This window comes from Echeneis naucrates, chromosome 22, assembly GCF_900963305.1.
Source record: "Echeneis naucrates chromosome 22, fEcheNa1.1, whole genome shotgun sequence".
NCBI lineage: Eukaryota > Metazoa > Chordata > Actinopteri > Carangiformes > Echeneidae > Echeneis > Echeneis naucrates.
The window spans coordinates 5,329,207-5,347,279 of record NC_042532.1 but is presented as its reverse complement, the minus strand read 5'-3'; the positions used below and the strand labels follow the sequence as shown (position 1 = coordinate 5,347,279).

Here is an 18,073-nt window from a genome sequence, read left to right as displayed (position 1 = left end):
AATAATTACATACAGTTTAATGCAATAAATACTTTTCATGAAAAACTATGATGATTTGTTTCATCATGAAGTTATAAAGGTCAGAAGCTGTGGTTAGCTGATTCAACACTTGAGATTAACTATGATACATGCATATGTGGATAGCACAAGATGACACCTCACAATGTCATTATCCTTGTCGTCAGCATCGACATCATTGTCATCATCAACATCATTTTATTACATTTTTTAGGATAACATACACACTAATCATAAAATCATAAAAATGATATCAGTATTAATAACTGTTACTGTTGCAATTATTGCTTTCTCGTATACCCTCAGTAGACATGTTCATCAGCTCAGTATGAGAGCAATAATAATAAATCAATAGGTAATTTTCACTGCAGATATTTTGTAACGCCACAGGTATATAAAATACAATCAATGATGGCTAAATTCCATTTAGTTGCTTTGCTGACACTGTCCTGGTGCTGCTCATCTCTGTCACTCTGCCAGGGATCAGTGGCACACCAGAATTGAACAAAACCATTCCCAGATTTTACTTTGCAAACAAACGGTTTATTTGCTGCTCTACTGGCTTTTCTCTTCAATTTGTGTTTTCTGTTCTCTCACTGTGGCAATTGCTAAAAAATGCTATATGTATCACTTCCTGTTAATGGCATAAGGTTTTAACCTTAGAGGGAGCAACCACATGCAAGTTGTGCATTGAATAACAAGTAAAGGCCTTGAAGAAGGGTGACAGCATGTGTTCCTCCAAGGAATGTAATTTGTCATCACCATCTCAGTCCAGACCGTTCCAGGGAGAGGAACCGGCTCCTGAGTCCTATCAGAGCAGGGACATCTCCCTCTGTATCTTCAAGAAGAAGCTACTCACTTCGCAGAGTACATCCTCTCCTAAAAACCTCTCTAACCTAACCTATCTAACATGATCATCATGAATCTGAAGGAGTTTGAGTCAATCTTTTGTATGTGTTACATTATATTTAACCAACTTCCTTTCATTAAATCTCACAAATAGCCTGATGGTCAGTAGCATTTATGAAATTAGGAATGAAGATTTATAAAGACAGGATACCTTTACTTACACATACACCAACGTGCTTGTATGCCTACCTTCATACCTACATAGCCTACAAGGCAATTTTTAACTGTTATGCTATCTGGTATGCTATGAGTGCATCAAACTTTTTATATATCGAGCCAACAAAAAAATAATTGCCGACTAAATAAAATATTTTATCTTACTTTATTAACGTGTTTGAGCCTTTTCGGTCATATCTCGTGAATAATATGAGCCGATGTGTTTATCAGCTGAGAATCGCTTTTATGAAGACAGGTAGAGAGGCGCAGGAGGGCACGACAGGTGGCTTCTGGGTAACTGAGTCCTCTGTGTGTTGATGTCGGGGGGGGGAGGAGAAAGAGTGCGGGCTAGCTGTGTGTGTGTGCGCGCGCGCGCGTCGGTGTGTAGATGCGAATGCACGGTGGGAAACCAGCGGCTGGAGGACTTTTCCCCACCAGTCAAACTTGAGTATTTTTTTTTTTTTTTGGAAGGGGAGGGGGGCCGCGGCCGAGACGGGGACCAAACGACGAGGACTAATACAAAAATGCGAGAGGAAATCCAGGAAGAGAGGGTCTGCTTATTAAAAATTCAGCGCGGGAGAACAGACATTATCGCCCGTTCGGACTTGTGGCAGCTGTGAGGATAAACTAGGACACCAACAGGCTTCAGACATCAGCGAATGGGCTGAAAACAAGCGGACTTTTTCCGGGGAAAGAAAAAACAACAACAACAACACTAAAAAAAAAAAAAAAAGAAAAAGCCACCGCCGAGCGTTTCCAAGCGGCCAAAGCCCAAAGGGGAAGGGGAGGAGAGGCGGCAGAGAAAACGCCCTGCTGCCTGTTGCTGCTGTCTCCAAATTCAAACTTTGTCTCGGGAGTTTCGGGAGGGGGGGGGGCATGCATCTCCCGTTCAGATGGAGGTGATAATCCAGGCGGAACGCTGTGTTTGTTAGCTCGGAGCCAAATACCTCTCCGACTGCAGGCCCGCTCGCTCGGCAACTTAGTCGGAGGAGCGGGGAGTCTGTGCTTTGGGAATATTTTCTCCTCATTGTGCTCACATATTCCTGCTGGAAGCGAGTTGGGTGGGCTGCTAGGCCCACGGCCATTAGCCCAGGACAAAGAGCTTTCACATGTAAAACTCAAAAAAGGCTTTGGGGGGGGGAAACTGCCGATATATATATATATATATATATACACACACACATATACACACACACACACAGATATATTTTTTGTAACTTTGGCCGACCAAGACGTACGCCGCCGCAGTCATGTCGCTGGGCGCCGAGAGGAGGATGGAAACCCGGCAGAAGAAGCTGGAGGACATGATCAGAGACCCCAGATCTGCCGTAAACCTGGAAAGTTTGCTGGTAAGTCAAGTGGGATGCACCTCATGGATTATTAATGATGTCAACTTGTCACTTCGCTGAAACGCCAGACCCGTACCCGCACACCGTGGTAACATTACACCGAGGGCACTTATCTCCTCGTCTCTCTTTGATTATTTCCTTATTGTAACCCGCTGCAAGCTGTTAGCTTTGTTTGGCTCCTGAGGGCAGGTTGCAGTTGTACGGTCCTCTTTTTCTAATTACTTTGGCCTTTAACCTCTCATTCATGAACCTGCTCATATTCCGCCCCATGCTGTGATCGGATGGCTGGCTGGAACATACTATGTGTGATCGGACAGAGCCTCATGGTGGGCAGACCACAGACAGGCCTGGTCAGCTCAGACTGGGCTCAGACGGTTTCAGAGAGGGGCTCTGTGAAGCCTGTCCACAGATTAGGATTAACCAGAAAACAGCTCGTCTGTCAAGGGACACTGATATTTCCAGATAAAACTCCCGCCTGGGTAACATGTGGGGCCCACCAGACCCAGATAGTTCCACAGCACATCAGGTCCCCGCAGCTATTCTGGAGGAAGAAAGCCATCCATCTACAATCAAACATTTTAAGATGTATATTTCTTGGACAGGACTCCAGATGATGCAGGCATCCTGACTGGTCCTCATTTTCATAAATTGTGAATCATAGCGATTCCTGTCAACAGTTTAAATATAGAGCTGGTCTCATCTAAAGGTGGTGGGACAGCAAAGTGTCTTGTCCCACTGTTTACACTTGTTTATACTGGCATTTATGTGTCATGATGGAAAATGCAAAGATATTTTTAAGCCTCTGGCGAAGGGACTATCTTGTTTGAAGGGCTGTTTTTCACAATGAACCAGTTCAATGAATGATGTGAAATGAGATGCTTCGTGTATCTGATTATCAGGCTGTAGATGGAGCAGTACTGTCAGTGGATGTTAAGCATGAAGCATCAGATTTTTCCTCGACTGATACAATCTGATGTGGGACCATATCAGAGGAAAAGGAAATAATTTTCATCAAGTAACAGAAATTTGAGCTTTGTGCGGCAGAATAAAGGTACATTATTTGACTGGATGCTTTGCTTGTAATGTAAGAGTAGCAGTAGGAACACTCAGAGGAAGTGCTTTCCACAGAGAGCTGGATTCGGTGATGTTTGAGCCTTTTACTGATGTCACAGTGCGTGTACAGTGCCTACTCTAGCTGTTAAGTTATGTCTGTTTCAGTGACGGTGTTCAAATTTCTGGGCCCCCTGACTGGATCTGACAGAGGGCAAACACACTGTCAGGTCTATCTTAAAAAGCATCACCTCACCCCTTTTAATGGGCCCCATCTAGCTTGGGGCCTCTGTGTCCTTCCGCTCTCATATCCCTGCTCCAAGATACTCGAGGCTCTCCTGGCCTATTCCCACTTACCTTAAAACATTTAGTGGAATGCTTGCTCGAACACCAGTGGTGTTTACTTCCTGCGCACAAGCTAGAGAGATAGAGGTGTTGAGTGTTTGAGACAAAAGTTGAGTGGGAAGCACGCGTAGGAGAGAACATGCTGCAGTTTTCCATTTTTAGCAGCCTCTGCTGTCGCTGGGATCAAGAAGTTTTGCTGCTCAGAATGGGATTCAAACACACTCTCATACACACAAGCATACTAAGGACTAAGAAATGTCCTTTTTTGCAGGTGGAATAAAAACATGCATAGTTTCAGTGCCTCAATAATTGCTCACAGGCTCATATTCGGTAAACAGTGAATCACAGATCCCCTGCTATTGTGGCTTAGCAACAGTGAAAAATAATTAAATAAATCTGTAAAAATAGGAATAAGCTCCTTGGTTGGCTATTCTTTTATCCCCTAAATAAAAATGACAATCGAAGTGATTTAATATCAAGACAACCCAGAGGATAAGAAAAGCTGACATGAAGGAATTTTAAGTATCTAGTAAACTCAGTGACCTTCCCTCTAAGAAATTTGATAAATTGGGATATAGAGCTTCCTGACATGAAAATTAACAAGCAGATGTTTCTCTGTAAACTGTTTGTCATCTGTAATGAATCCCTAATTCAGCCCTGCTTTCAGATAGAACAAAAGAGCCAGCAAAAATCAAACTAATAGAGCTTTGATGCCACAATGCCCTGCGGCTGTAAAGGCTGTATATCACTGTATTGCTTCTGTCAGCATTTGACTGAACTTAACCTTAAGTCTCAGCAACCTTCCCCCTATGCAAACTGTAGAGATCATTATTTGGCAGCACACCTCTGCTGATTGAAGTAGTGGACTGACTTGGCAGCTCCAAGTACAAGATGTGATTGTTGAGGGCAGCAAAAGAAAGGGCATTTTTTTAGATAAAAAATATGGACACTTGATTGCAAGTTGCAGAAGTTGCCTTTCTGCCGTCCTAAAGGAAATGACCTCATTGAATAAATAGTTGGCAGCTATAAGGGGCTCAAAGTCCCTTCGAATGGCTGCACTTTCCCCTTTCACTTGTGAGCCTTATCTCTTTTTCTCTGGCTCAGTTTCTCTCTTGGCCTGCTGCTCGGCCCGTCCTCTCAGGCTTGTTAAACACACTGCAGGTATTTAACTGCAGCTCCATTCCAAAGCCTTTTGATTCAGCTGTGGCCAGCATATGGGCAGATCACCTCATGTCCAGCACTTCAGAGTGAAACATGAGCGAGTATGGAGCTGAGCTAAGAGTTGGTTCCGATTTCACTGGCTGTCTCTTTTATATTCACTTTCTATGATGCGTTCCTTACTTAGCATAAGGTGACAAAGCCATTTAGTGTAACCAACTTGTTTTGATGGTGTTGGTTATTCATTTAATTCCCTCTGTTTATTTTTACCGAGCCCCATTCACATATTCTATTTGTTTCTTTCTGCCCATTTTGTGCACTCCCCTCCCACCACGTCTATCACTCCTTTCCTCACGCAGCACCTCACCTCTCCCTCTCCATCTTCACTGTTCCTTTCAATTGCTCTTATCTAAACCCTCCTCTCTCAACACACCCATACTGGGATGTCTTCTTTCAATGTGAGGCTCTTTGACAGGTGGGGTGACCCTTCTGTGTCTTGTTCTCAGTCTTTACTCTTACAGTCAACCTTAGTGTCCGAGTTGTCTCACTAGAACAGCTGAATTGCTCTCAGGAAAGCAGCAGCAGCAGAGTCGTCTTTAGTGTGCTAGCTGGATAGAAACACTGCCTTATAAGGCACTGGGGACGGTGGCCCCGGCCAGCTTTTTTTTTTTTTTTTTTTTTCTACAAAATAAGCCAGTCTCTCTGCTCCACACCTCCTCTGGCAAGACAGCCTGGCCTGTCCGAGGTTTTTAGTTTTTGCTCCACTCCACTTTACTCCACTGCTGAAGAAGACCTGGTCTCTTCCAGGTGTGGAAGCCCTCAGCAGTCTGAATGCAGCTGACCTTGGTTATGTATTCTTTTCAGAGCAGGGAAACTTGATCAGGGTTTTCCCTGTTTATTAAGCTATAAATGACCCACTGGAGTCTTCTCTAAATATTTGTTATTAATATAGTTCCACATGATTCGCAGTGAACAGGGTTATGTGAGAAAATTGATACTGTCATCATGTCTACATGGCAAATATTTAGCTTTGGTCAACTCTTAGTTGTTTTAGCTCAGCAAAAAAAAAAAAACAACAAAAAACTGCAGCAGCAATTTCTTAAAATGCTTGTTCAGAGCTCAAATTAAAATGTTATGCCTTATTTAAAAAACCTTAGTGTAAAAAATGACGTGGTTTTCTGGGGAATTGTGTGCTGGTCTGTGGCTTTGACTCACCGAGTATGTACTGTATACCACCTGAATGATTAGTGTATCATCCAAGCAGTCTGTTGATGCACATGTAAACAACTAGTTCCCCAGAATGTATTATATATTCAAGCTTCCAGGATAGCTATTTTTAATGTAAAAAAATTTAAGTGAATGATATTGTTAACACGACATTCAAGTATAATTATATAATAATGCAAGCACACCCACAGAGTGGTGAAGGAATGAATTTTAGGGTATTGGAATTCGAATGTGAAACCATATTAAAATAGCCTATTCTAGGTAATTAAAACATCAGTACTAAGATTAAACTAGAGTGGCATACCTGCTAATTTTGGAATAATGAGATCTCAGTGTTTCGCACAGGTTGTTTATTTTCTCATGGGAATGGGGTTTGACCAATGCACATACAGACACTCATGTGGCTTAGAGGTGAGATTGAAGCCCTGGTTATTTTCTGTTGCTTCAATTTACTGATGACATACAGGGAACCTATTAAAACTAGTTAGTTGGCTGAGCAGAGAAAATCCTACAGTCCTTACCTAGTTACCGCAGCTCACCCAACTCAGTTGTGACTAAAATTTATGTTAGCCCAAACTATCACTCGATTGATTGCCCACCAGTGATGATTCTCTATTCATAAAACATAAGAAGGTGAATTCTGCAATTACATTAGTGGCTGAAAATGAATAAGAAATCCACAGGAAACCAGACTGTGGAGGGAGGCCACACCTTCCATACCTCGTCCTGCAGCCATGGATATGTTATAAAGTCTTTTAATACCTGCATGGAGGCAGCTTCTGCGCTCCCACAGTGCCGTTGTCTTGGCCAAGAGCAGTGACTTCATGGAGTGTCATTTATTTGAGTGGCAGACTCACTAGGATGACAAGATGTACCAAAGTTACATCTCATCCATAATCTCTTGGAACACCATAATGTTTTATTATATTTCACTTTGTGCAGGCAAAAGAAACAGATGCAAAATATAGTGTAATAGACCACAAACGGATGCACAGTACATAATGCCCCGGTAGCCAAAACAGCATATTCTATAGATGTAAGCCAACATAGTTGTTACTGATGAAACGAAAAAGGCACATCACCGTTCTTAGAAAAAGTAGAAAACCAACCACTACAACTGATATTTTTTGTACATCGTTCAGCCCTAATAGAGATTACAAGCAATAGCATAACAGATCTTACTAAACTATGTGCACGTAGACTTGGCTGGTTTTTCGTCATCTCCATAAACAGTATTTTTTTTTTTTTTTTTTTTTCGAAAAATCACACAAAATCTGTCCAAACAGGTGACATTGTTGACTTATCTGACTGAAAAATCTGGATTCTTGTTAGTTTTGCTTTAAATGGTAACCAAATCCCCACAGCCTGCCCTAAAACATTCATGACAAACTGAGCAAAAATCAAAAGTCACACACACACACACACACACACACACCTCCTCCACAAATGCAAAAATAAATATCCAGATATTTCACAGCACCTTGATTGCAATTGAGTTGCCCATCTGGTCGTTATAACAGTAAAAACGTAGACACATTTGGACGATAGGTGAAAAGGAACCTCTTGATGCGATTTTTGCTATGTGATATCAGGTAAAAGGAAATATAGATATATCCTGAGATCTTTCTTAGTCTGCTAGAGCTTCTTGTCTAGACATGAAGACTGGTTGGAAAAACTGCATACAACGGTGCATTCAGGAATGGTTTAAAGTGAAACAAGCAGTGAACATGAACCGATGGACAGTTCAACTTAAGAACTTTCACTTCAACCACATCAAAGCAACTGAGGCGGAACTTTGGTGAATTAATCTGGTTGGACATTCAACCAAATTAATTCACCAGAGTCCACTCTACATCTTGTTGACTCTTGTGATTGTCTTGTGCGTGATCCTCACCCTGTTGTGTGCGTTAAAGAGTTTGATACCTATGTCATGGAATATTATGAGTTTTAAATGAGGGTGTGAATGCGCAGAGCATAGAAGTCTCATAACACATAACACATAACCCATCATCTGGCCTCAGTGTTATCATTCCATCACAACCTGCTTGAGAAACACAACCTCCCACACATACAGACACGCTTTCTCTCACGCACACACATGCATATAGACAGGGTACTCATGGTCACTTGGTACTTCAGTTTCCCCAGCAGACACGTTATTCACTTGATCTCAGCAACACACAGGCTGCATTGTGTGCAACCAGCAGCAACAATGAAGCAATAAAACACAACACCACATTACCAAACAGTTATGGATTGTGTCTGAGTTCATACAGCTTTCATTTCCTTTAACAAACCCAAACAATTCATATGTGTGTGGCAGAGTTTAGATACAATGTGTTTTATAGTTAAAATTGACAGTTGTCATTTAAATAGTTTGTGCCAGTACTGAAAATATTTATGTACAGATTTAACATGTCCATACTGAAAGATTGAAACTGAAATGCTCAGCATGACATGAGCTTATAACTATTCAAATTCTTTCTTTGTGGCTGTAGCTAAAGAATTAAGCCACAGATCCATGTATTTTTAGATAACCAGATCAAGTAAATAGGTTGCAAAGAATTAGAAAGTCAATTAGTCAGATATTTTAAAACAACAATGCACAAATTCTAGTTTCTCGGATGTTGAAATTTTCTAGGTTTCTCACTGGTCTTTGATCGTACACAATTTCTTTAGATTTTGTTAACTAGTGATTTTAAGGTGTGACTTTGGGTTTATTGAAATTGTGAGGGGAATTTTCTCAACATTTTATAGACCTTACAACCACTTGCACAAAAAATATTAAGGCACTCTTAAACTTGTTGTTGCCTTGTAAGGTTTTCATCTCAATTGAGGTATCGTCTAGAAACCTGAAGGGGTGAAAGGATTTGGAAGAATAAAGCAAAATTTTGAAATGTACATTAATTTAACTGAAATACTGCACAAGCTTTTTTTTTTTTTTATCTTTACAGCCTCTTAGATCACACTTCCATTTATTAATTTGGCTGACAGTTTAATTCAAAGTGCAGGACATCAGTGCAGTTTTAGTGCAGTATAAGGCATTGGTCTAAGTTTTAAGCTCTACAACCTATTAAGTAATTGCAAGAGATTATATAAGAAAGTCCAACTGAAGTGCACAGTAAGTGCTAGTTATCTCATCCTAACCCACCACAGTGGATGATGGGAACTGCCACCTCTATGGCACCTAATATATACAAGTGTAAGGATCTGTATGTGCTCATTTGGAAGTTTTGACTTGCTGTTCTCTGTGAAGGTAATGAAAGGCACATTACTGTTCCACCTTAAAGCAGGATGCTGAGGTCATTACAGAGCTGGGTTGATGTCTGTGTAAAATGTAGGGCCAGCATCGTGGGACAGCACACGGAGAGAGCATTATTGTGGCTTGTTTTGTTTCGCATAAATGGGTAAAGGCGACATAACAAGTGGTCTTAATGTCAGTGGTTATCACTGCACACGACTACTGCGGTGGCCTTCTTACAAGCCACCCTTCATACACAGGGAAAGCCTTCACAAATGCGGCATGGTGTCTTCTGTGTGCACCCAACTACTTGAGCGCAATCCTCCAAAATGATGCTGTTTCTTCAGCTGCTGCATACCTCAAAGGAATGTTGTTGGGCACTGCCATCCCTGCACAGAGTGCAAAGTCCAGACTGCTCTAATTTGTGGTCCCAGATGTCCGAACAAGCCTCTGAATCCTATTGGACCAGGGGATCCCCTTCTGTCCTTAGGAATTTCTCAAAAATCATTCTCTTCTTTGTATAATGCAATGTCCAATGAGTTAAAATATAACATGGTGGTATCTCTGTTTAACAGGGGCTGCTGTTGACCACCTCATTTTATTTTTTTCTACATTGACATTTTTGAGCATCCAGGACCTTATGTGCGTGTTCTCCCATATGTTTAGTTTTTTTCCCTAGAAAGAAAAAATCCTCATTGTTAAGATTATAGATTATAATAAGATTTGGGTGCCAAAAATGCATGGGGCACAGGAGCATGGGACAGAAATCTGTCAAATTCAAGAGTTCTACATGCTCTTGTTATCCCCTGTGGAGACATTAGATAGGCTATTTGTGAGCCACTGCAGGATTCCTTCTGTTGTGTCTTTCTTGGAGAGATTACGGGCCCTGCCTGGCACAGTCCCCTCACTCTGGCCGGCCCACCATTTATCCCCACAACTATTTTTAAAATGGCTGGAATTCAATCAAAACATTAACTTTCTGTCCAATCCTTTTAAAGCCCAGAGCAGTGCTGCTTGTTTTCTGTTCCACATGCCGAGTGATGAGCTGGGTATGGGCAGCAGAGGATGACTTTTTTTTTTTTTTTTGGAAAGTCTGCAAATAAAGGAGGGAGAGTCTGTAATGTGAGACACTTTAAATAGTTGGCGGATTGTTTACTTGTTTAACATCATCACATTCCTGACTGGCGCATCCACGTGGCTTTTTATATGTTGATAGAGAGGAGACAAACAAAGGGAAAGTTACAGCTCTGTAATGTCAACAGCAGTTTGGGTGAATAAAATAAAATGAAACAGAATAATTGGTGTTGACACAGGATGCATATAAAAGTCCTGCTTCTCCATTGCTTTAACTGGTTTCAACTCTTTGTATTTTGCAGTTGCTAAGCAACCAGCTGTAACCCATTGGCTGCATTACAGTAACACAGAGATAAAATGCAGGAATGCTATCTAATAGGTACATAACAACTCATGATTAGCATTACTGCACAGATAACTGCTATCAGTAAGACATTACTGTAGCTCTACAGGAAAATGTCCGATAGATCAAACTCTGCTATAGAAACTGACATCCTTGTTTGTAATTATTTGGATTGATTGTTATTAAAAATCCTCTCCTTAGTTATAAATGAAGCCATTATGACTGTGGACAAGGAAGGGGGAATCAGCGTTTATCTGGAGCAGGTCCAGGAATGTCAAATGCATTAAAGTTTAAATTGTCGTTCCAGCTTTACACTTCCCCAGATGGTTGTCGCTTATTTAATATTTATAAATAACTGCTTCGACTGAGTAGCTGAGAAATGTCCTCTGGAGTCTTGTTGCAGGAACGTTAATGGAGGCAAATTGGAAGAACAGTGTCCAGCCATTTCTCCAATGCACTGAACAGCTGATATGTATGACCTACAGGGTCCCTGCAAACCTCATGTCTTAACATGTCTGCAAATGTAGTATAATGAAGTAGTTCAATAAATAATAAAGGAAAGGAATGTTTTCAACAAAATGTTCTCCTCTACAAAACACTATCATCACAGGCGGGAAGTTTTTATACACCAGTAATGCTAAGATGTTTCTGTCTCAATCCATTTTCTTTTTCCAGAATAGTTAACTTCCACCAACATAATTCCAGTCCAAATATGATTTATTAAGTCTTCTCCATGCTTGGTTTCTCTGGTTTGAGAAGGAGATTATATGTCACAGGTCAAGTTTGTAGATAGTGAATGTTTACTATATGCCTGCATTGAATCCAAGTGCTGCAACATAGTGTTTGCTTTGTATTTCTCGTGGCAACTGTCAACAAACTGCTTTTGTCTTTTTCATGTCCAAAGTAGGAAATCTGTGAAAGTGAATTCCCCATAATCATTGGCATAACTTGCTATGACAGAATTTATTTCTGTGATAACAATGATAAATCAAATTAATTGCTTAATAAATCCATAGGCTTTCACCTTTCATAAAAGCATAGACATAAGGGAAAATATGTTTTTTGCTGAAACCCTTAAAAACAAAGTGTATTTGAGGCCTTTTGGATCACAAAAATAATCTGAGGTATAGCTGCTTGATGAAGGATTGCAGTAATTACTACATTGGTTGTCCTCCCACTGAGACCTGTAGTATATTGGATCACACACTGATTAAATTTAAATAACATCATCTACTTTGAAAATAGGAAATGGGACCATGGGAAGATACAGCAAATAGGCAGAGGTACAAACTTATAGGGCTATAGGTACAACATAATGGTCATTCATAATGTAGTATCCAAGAACGTCCTCCTTAATCACGTTATGGGATTGTTTAATTCCTGCTAAAGCAAGCATGTCTTCACTGAAGGAGAAATTATATAATTTTAAACAATGAAAAAGAATATATATGTCATCTTGGTTATTGAAACTTGTTTCTCCGGTGCGTCCTTCATGTAGCTTGACACAACCACAGTATTACCACAATGTAACGTAGCTGCCAGAGCAGTGCCACCTTCAACACTAAGCCAATCATCATTGACCTGCAGGGTGTACATGAATGAATCAGGAAGTGTCAAGAAATTACTGGACATTGATTTCATCTTTGGCCATGTACTTTCTTTATGTGTTGTAGGAAGTAACTCTTGTATGTAAGTGCACACAACTTACATGTAATGAATTTATTGCATACATGGGTATACCTGTGGTTTTTTTTTTTTTTTTTTTTTTTTTTTGGCTGCAGACAAATGGTGAACAGTAGCAGAGAATGCTGCCTCAGAGGAAATGACTTGCACGCAGGGACTGACTTCATGACACACTGAAATTATCTGCCAGCCCTGGGGTGGGGTGGATCATTTCCTGTATTGCTGTGCGTAAAGGGAGATCCTCATATGTGTGTGTGTCTGTGTATGTGCATGTGCACGCGCTCTTGGCAAACCCTCTCCACCCCCTGGCGTGTGTGTATTTTTTCCCTTAAATAGTAGTTTTGTGTGAGGTCAGTCCTTTAATGGGGAAGTGAAGTTAAGATGATGAAACAGTGAACAGCTTGCTGCAGACAGACTGCAGCCGAGCGGAGAATGATGGAGAGAGCAGGAGGAGAGGCAGATAAGACAGTGGTAGAGCAGCAGAAAAGGGCAAAGGAATACTGAAGGAGGTGAAACACAAAGCTGCTAGTGCCATCCTGTCTTTACTGTGGCAAGGAGGGTGGAAGAAAAGCTTTAAGGAAACCAGTTTACAGAACTGGGTCAGAGCCGGTTCATATGTCCATTTGGCTTTGTCCAATGTTCAGAAATTTCCTCATTGACTGCTCAGGAATGTACAGCTGGTAGATGTTGATGGATGACTTCCTCACTGTAACAATTAGGGTTTACATCTGTCTTTCTTTTGCCTATTTAATGGCTTTCATACATTGCCCCAGGTCAAGCTGTCTATTATTACATGACCGAGGGCTATTGGGCTGCAGACCAGTCCCTCTGTTCCTCTCACACAGTCTAACACCACCTGTAACAACATTTGGATAATTAAGATAAATGTCATAGAGCAAGAAAAGCAGTCAGGTGGCTAAAATGTCTATATAATAGTTTTTTGGTAATCAAGCACTTGATCCAATTTTATATTTTTAATATTTTCAACAATGTAATTCATTTTTTATTCCCCTTCATACATTTCCTCACAAGTTTTCCAACTTTCTTCATGTATGTCATGTCAAAATACTTACTGGCTTGTTTGTGTGTGTGTTTAACTGAAAGCGCAGAATGCTAGCCTTCTCTAGTGAAGCTATCTGCCCCAGCCTGTGCAAATAATATTCCCTGTCCATACACTGCTGCGGGGTCTCTGTATACAGTCCTGCAATAGTTTAAGTAATGCCACAGTGAACATATGGAAACTGGCTGACACTATACTAACTAATGATGTGTCTGTAATACCTCCAAACACATCATTTTACTGCTTGAATAGATAATATTACGGTGTTTCATAAACGGTGGTCTGGAGGCCCTCGAAGGCTCTTCAGGAAGATCCAGAGGATCCCCAGCAAAAAGGGTAATAATATATTTTCATGTCTGGTTTGATCTGTAATTTTTATATATAGAGGTGGATTTGAATTTACTGTATTTGTGCATATCAGAGCAGAAAAGTTACAAATGATCTTAGATTTATGAATTTCTCTCTGTGTCAGCGTGGGCCCGTTTATTACAGACTATATTGATACACACACAGTTCTGCATTACAGTTTCTGAAGTGACCAATACGCCACTCCAAAGATGCAAAGCATTATCTTGATCTTCTTTTGTCTAATGGCATCATTGTTGTCACATGATGTCCTAGAAACTGATCCATAAAGAACAATTTCTTGTACATGTAGAAAGTGCCACAAGCTGAGGTGACATGGTATCTTACACCCACGGTTAAGTAAAAGACACAGAAACTGCGTGTTCGTCTTCTTTCAGCAGATGAATATCATCGTCAGAATCCAGGAGGCAACTGCCAATGGGAAAATTAGTCATCATGCCTCCTCTTGCTCTGTCTCTCTGGAGAAACAAAGCTGTCAGTTCAAGGCTCTTTCTTTGCATGTCGCTGTTTGTGTAATCAGTCAGTCAATTTGAACGCTGAGTGAAAATGCCGTGGCTAAGGTGTTTGTTTCAATTTGAGACCTGCTCTGTGCAGTGATGTGGAGCTGCTTTCGTTCTGTGCTGTGGTGAGAAAATATACCAAAAAATAAATTTCTGCAGAAATGCCGTTGGTGGTATTGAGTCATCAAGGTCCCCTCCACTTCTTTTATGGGGCAGGGTTTGTGTTTGCTACTTAGTTTTGCATACGGTTTTGTGTTTTGTCATCTGAAGCATTGCATTAGTTTTCACAGCAGCTGCTGCTGTGTAGTTGTCACTAAAGGTTGACACACCCCCTCTGTAGCTGGGCAAAATTAGTTGTTCACACTATGTAAAATCACTTTGCATCATAGCCTAATACATTATGTCCAGTATTATTGGACATCATCATCATCATCATTTCACATAAAAAAAGAAATTCACATGTGGGGGAAGCAGATGGCTCACCCAGAGGAGCATGTACCATGAAGGTTTTGTCCTAAACACAGCGTCCCAAGGTTTGAATCATCCCTGTTGACTTTCTTTTTTTATCTCTCACTGCTACTTTCAGAATATAGGCCAAAAAATTCACACCTTGCTAATGAATGCAGATAAATGGAGAAGACATTTCGCCGTTGGTTTAACTGCATCACTGTGACCTGCAGCGTGATGTTTGTTTTATGATCAACTCACTCTGTTTGAGGATCCTGTCTAACTTTTGAAGCTTAGTTAAACTTCACTGTGTTTTTGACAGATACAATAAGTGACTGACGTATCAGTGGGCCATTGACATGCTGTGTGAGTCAATATGCACAAGTGTGATTCAGCATCTGATGATGTGGTGTCAGCCATTGAAACGAATACACAACACATAACTTCCTCTTCACCGTATATTTGTGTTTGTACAATGCTGCAATATTAATATTTTGTGATCAGCTCATGTTTTTGCTGGTCCTCACTAATGAAGACTTTCTCTTCTCTTGATGCAGGACTCCATGAATGCCCTGGTCTTAGACCTGGACTACCCTGCACTGCGCAAGAATAAAAATATCGAAAACTTCTTAAACAGATGTAAGTCCTTTATGTCAGGCAAGACGATATCCTCATTCTTTCTTTATTATTTTCATAAATTGACAAGATTATTAATAGATTGTTTATTTTCTTTGGAATGTTTCTATTCAGATGAGAAAGTTATAGGCCAAATTCGGGACCTCCAGATGAAATCTGAAGACTTTGACAGAGTTAAAGTCATTGGTCGTGGGGCGTTTGGCGAAGTTCAGCTGGTGAGTATTGATCGTCTGTGAAGTAGACATCATTATCTTGTGCTTTTGGTTCTGGGTTCAAGCCTTCCTCCCACAGTTTATAGACAAGCAGGTTAACTGCAGACTCTAAATTTCCTGTGGGTGTGAAACTGTGTGAATGGTTATTTGTTTCTATTTGTTCTCCTAGAGATAGACTGATTCCCTGCCCAGGGTGTACCCCATAATTGCTGCAATGACAGATGACAGAAGTTTGAATTGATCAATCGATTAAGTGAAGGATAGTGTGTTGTGCAGTTAGTTGCTCTGCATTTGTTTCTGGAAATATGCATTTAAACATGTTGTTATAGTCATAAATTATGCCCTTACTCTTTTACTGATCAAGGAGAACCTGTTTGCACCCACTGATACTCTAATTCTGTGCAATGCAATAACTACTAATTTGTAGCAATGATGTTCACACAACGTTCAACATGAATTTGAAATGTTGAATACCTTGATGTTTGATAGAATTCCCTGACAATTCTTAATTATTTTCAGCTAATGATTTATCTTTTATTTTGTTGTGTATTTCATTTTTTTTTTATCTCTAAATAACCATTTACCACCTCCATGCAGGTGAGGCATAAAGCTTCACAGAAGGTTTATGCCATGAAGCTGCTGAGCAAGTTTGAAATGATCAAGCGTTCTGACTCTGCCTTTTTTTGGGAAGAGAGGGACATCATGGCCTTTGCCAACAGTCCCTGGGTTGTGCAGGTATGATATTTACATCACTGCTCTGTATTTGCCATAAGATATTTTCTGCAGATTTTGATTAAAGAATATGTTCTTTTGTGTAGACTCTAACAGCAATTTCCAGGTTACCTGTGTCTTTTGTAAGAAGAGCCTGTTTGTGCTTTGTTCAGTTGTGTTGTGCCTTCCAAGATGAGCACTACCTCTATATGGTGATGGAGTACATGCCAGGTGGGGACTTGGTCAACCTCACTAGCACCTACGATGTGCCAGAGAAATGGGCAAAGTTCTACACAGCAGAGGTGGTGATGGCCCTTGATGCCATCCACTCCATGGGCTTCATCCATCGTGACGTCAAGCCGGACAATATGCTCCTGGACAGACACGGACACCTCAAGCTGGCCGACTTTGGCACATGCATGAAGATGGACTTGGTGAGTTCAAGCCAAAACAAAACAAAGAAGGGTAGATGGTGGAGCTTGAGTCTCAGCTGAAAAAGTACCACAACAGACATTAAGACCGTCTTGCTCATGATATTTAATTCGACTAATTCCGTGCTGAATATGGCAATGTTGAGCTAAGAATATATAAACCAATTAGTTTAAAGACTTGTTAAACAAAAGAGAAAGTAAATTGTCGTACCCTTCGCCTTGAAATTGTATTTCAAGGCAAAAGGTTGAAATATTTGATCATATAAGGTACACAGGAAAAAAAGTAAACAGCAGAAGGTTACTGACATTTCTTTTTGTGGTAGAAGTAGGAACCTTAATTTAAAGTTAGGTGCAATTTTTATTTTTATTATGTTAGATATTTCAGAAAATAATGAATTAATTTGAACATTTGTTAAACCTAAAGGAATCAAACATTTTGAAAGTACTGTACATCAAATGCTAAAAGATATCAGAAGTATCCCTTCATCTTAATCCATAAGAAGGCAATGAGAAAAATCTTAAATAGAGAAAATAGGAGTGAGTCTTGCTCGAAATTGATCAAAACAGACAGACAGAAGATAATAAGAAAAAATCATCATCTGAATTCATCATCTTTCATCACTAAGATATTACTGCCACTGATATATCACAATTGTACATATGTACAGGTACATATATGTGTATGAATGTCTGATGTTTGATAAAAAGGCCAAACACACTTGATATATTTTCCCCCTTGGACTCATTGCAGACTGGTATGGTGCACTGTGACACAGCAGTCGGGACGCCGGACTACATCTCTCCTGAGGTGCTGAAGTCCCAAGGAGGAGATGGTTATTATGGGAGAGAGTGCGACTGGTGGTCTGTAGGGGTCTTCATCTTTGAGATGCTTGTTGGTCAGTAGGCATCTCATGAAGTCACCATGATGACACAAAACAAGATTAAGAAGGTTCCTTTTGCTCACTTCCTGTAATTGTTGTTAGGTGACACTCCATTCTATGCTGATTCCCTGGTGGGAACGTACAGTAAGATCATGGACCACAAGAACTCTCTAAACTTCCCTGATGATGTGGAGATCTCTAAAGATGCCAAGAATATCATCTGTGCCTTCCTGACTGACAGGTGTGAAGAGTGTGGCAATGAAGCAAGAATGAGCT

The 18,073-nt window shown here is 40.5% G+C and overlaps 1 protein-coding gene across 1 annotated transcript in view; it reads left to right on the top strand.

The window, feature by feature from the left end:
* Positions 1-1,491: 1,491 nt before the first annotated feature.
* The window catches only part of rock2a (rho-associated, coiled-coil containing protein kinase 2a), a 32,005-nt gene continuing 15,423 nt past the window's right edge, over positions 1,492-18,073 (top strand). Inside the window, exons 1-7 of the mRNA XM_029493328.1 lie at positions 1,492-2,432; positions 15,484-15,565; positions 15,677-15,777; positions 16,372-16,509; positions 16,659-16,919; positions 17,668-17,812; positions 17,900-18,038. Coding sequence (XP_029349188.1) covers positions 2,334-2,432; positions 15,484-15,565; positions 15,677-15,777; positions 16,372-16,509; positions 16,659-16,919; positions 17,668-17,812; positions 17,900-18,038 — 965 coding nt within the window. The 5' untranslated portion in view covers positions 1,492-2,333. The remainder of the gene's footprint in view (positions 2,433-15,483; positions 15,566-15,676; positions 15,778-16,371; positions 16,510-16,658; positions 16,920-17,667; positions 17,813-17,899; positions 18,039-18,073) is intronic.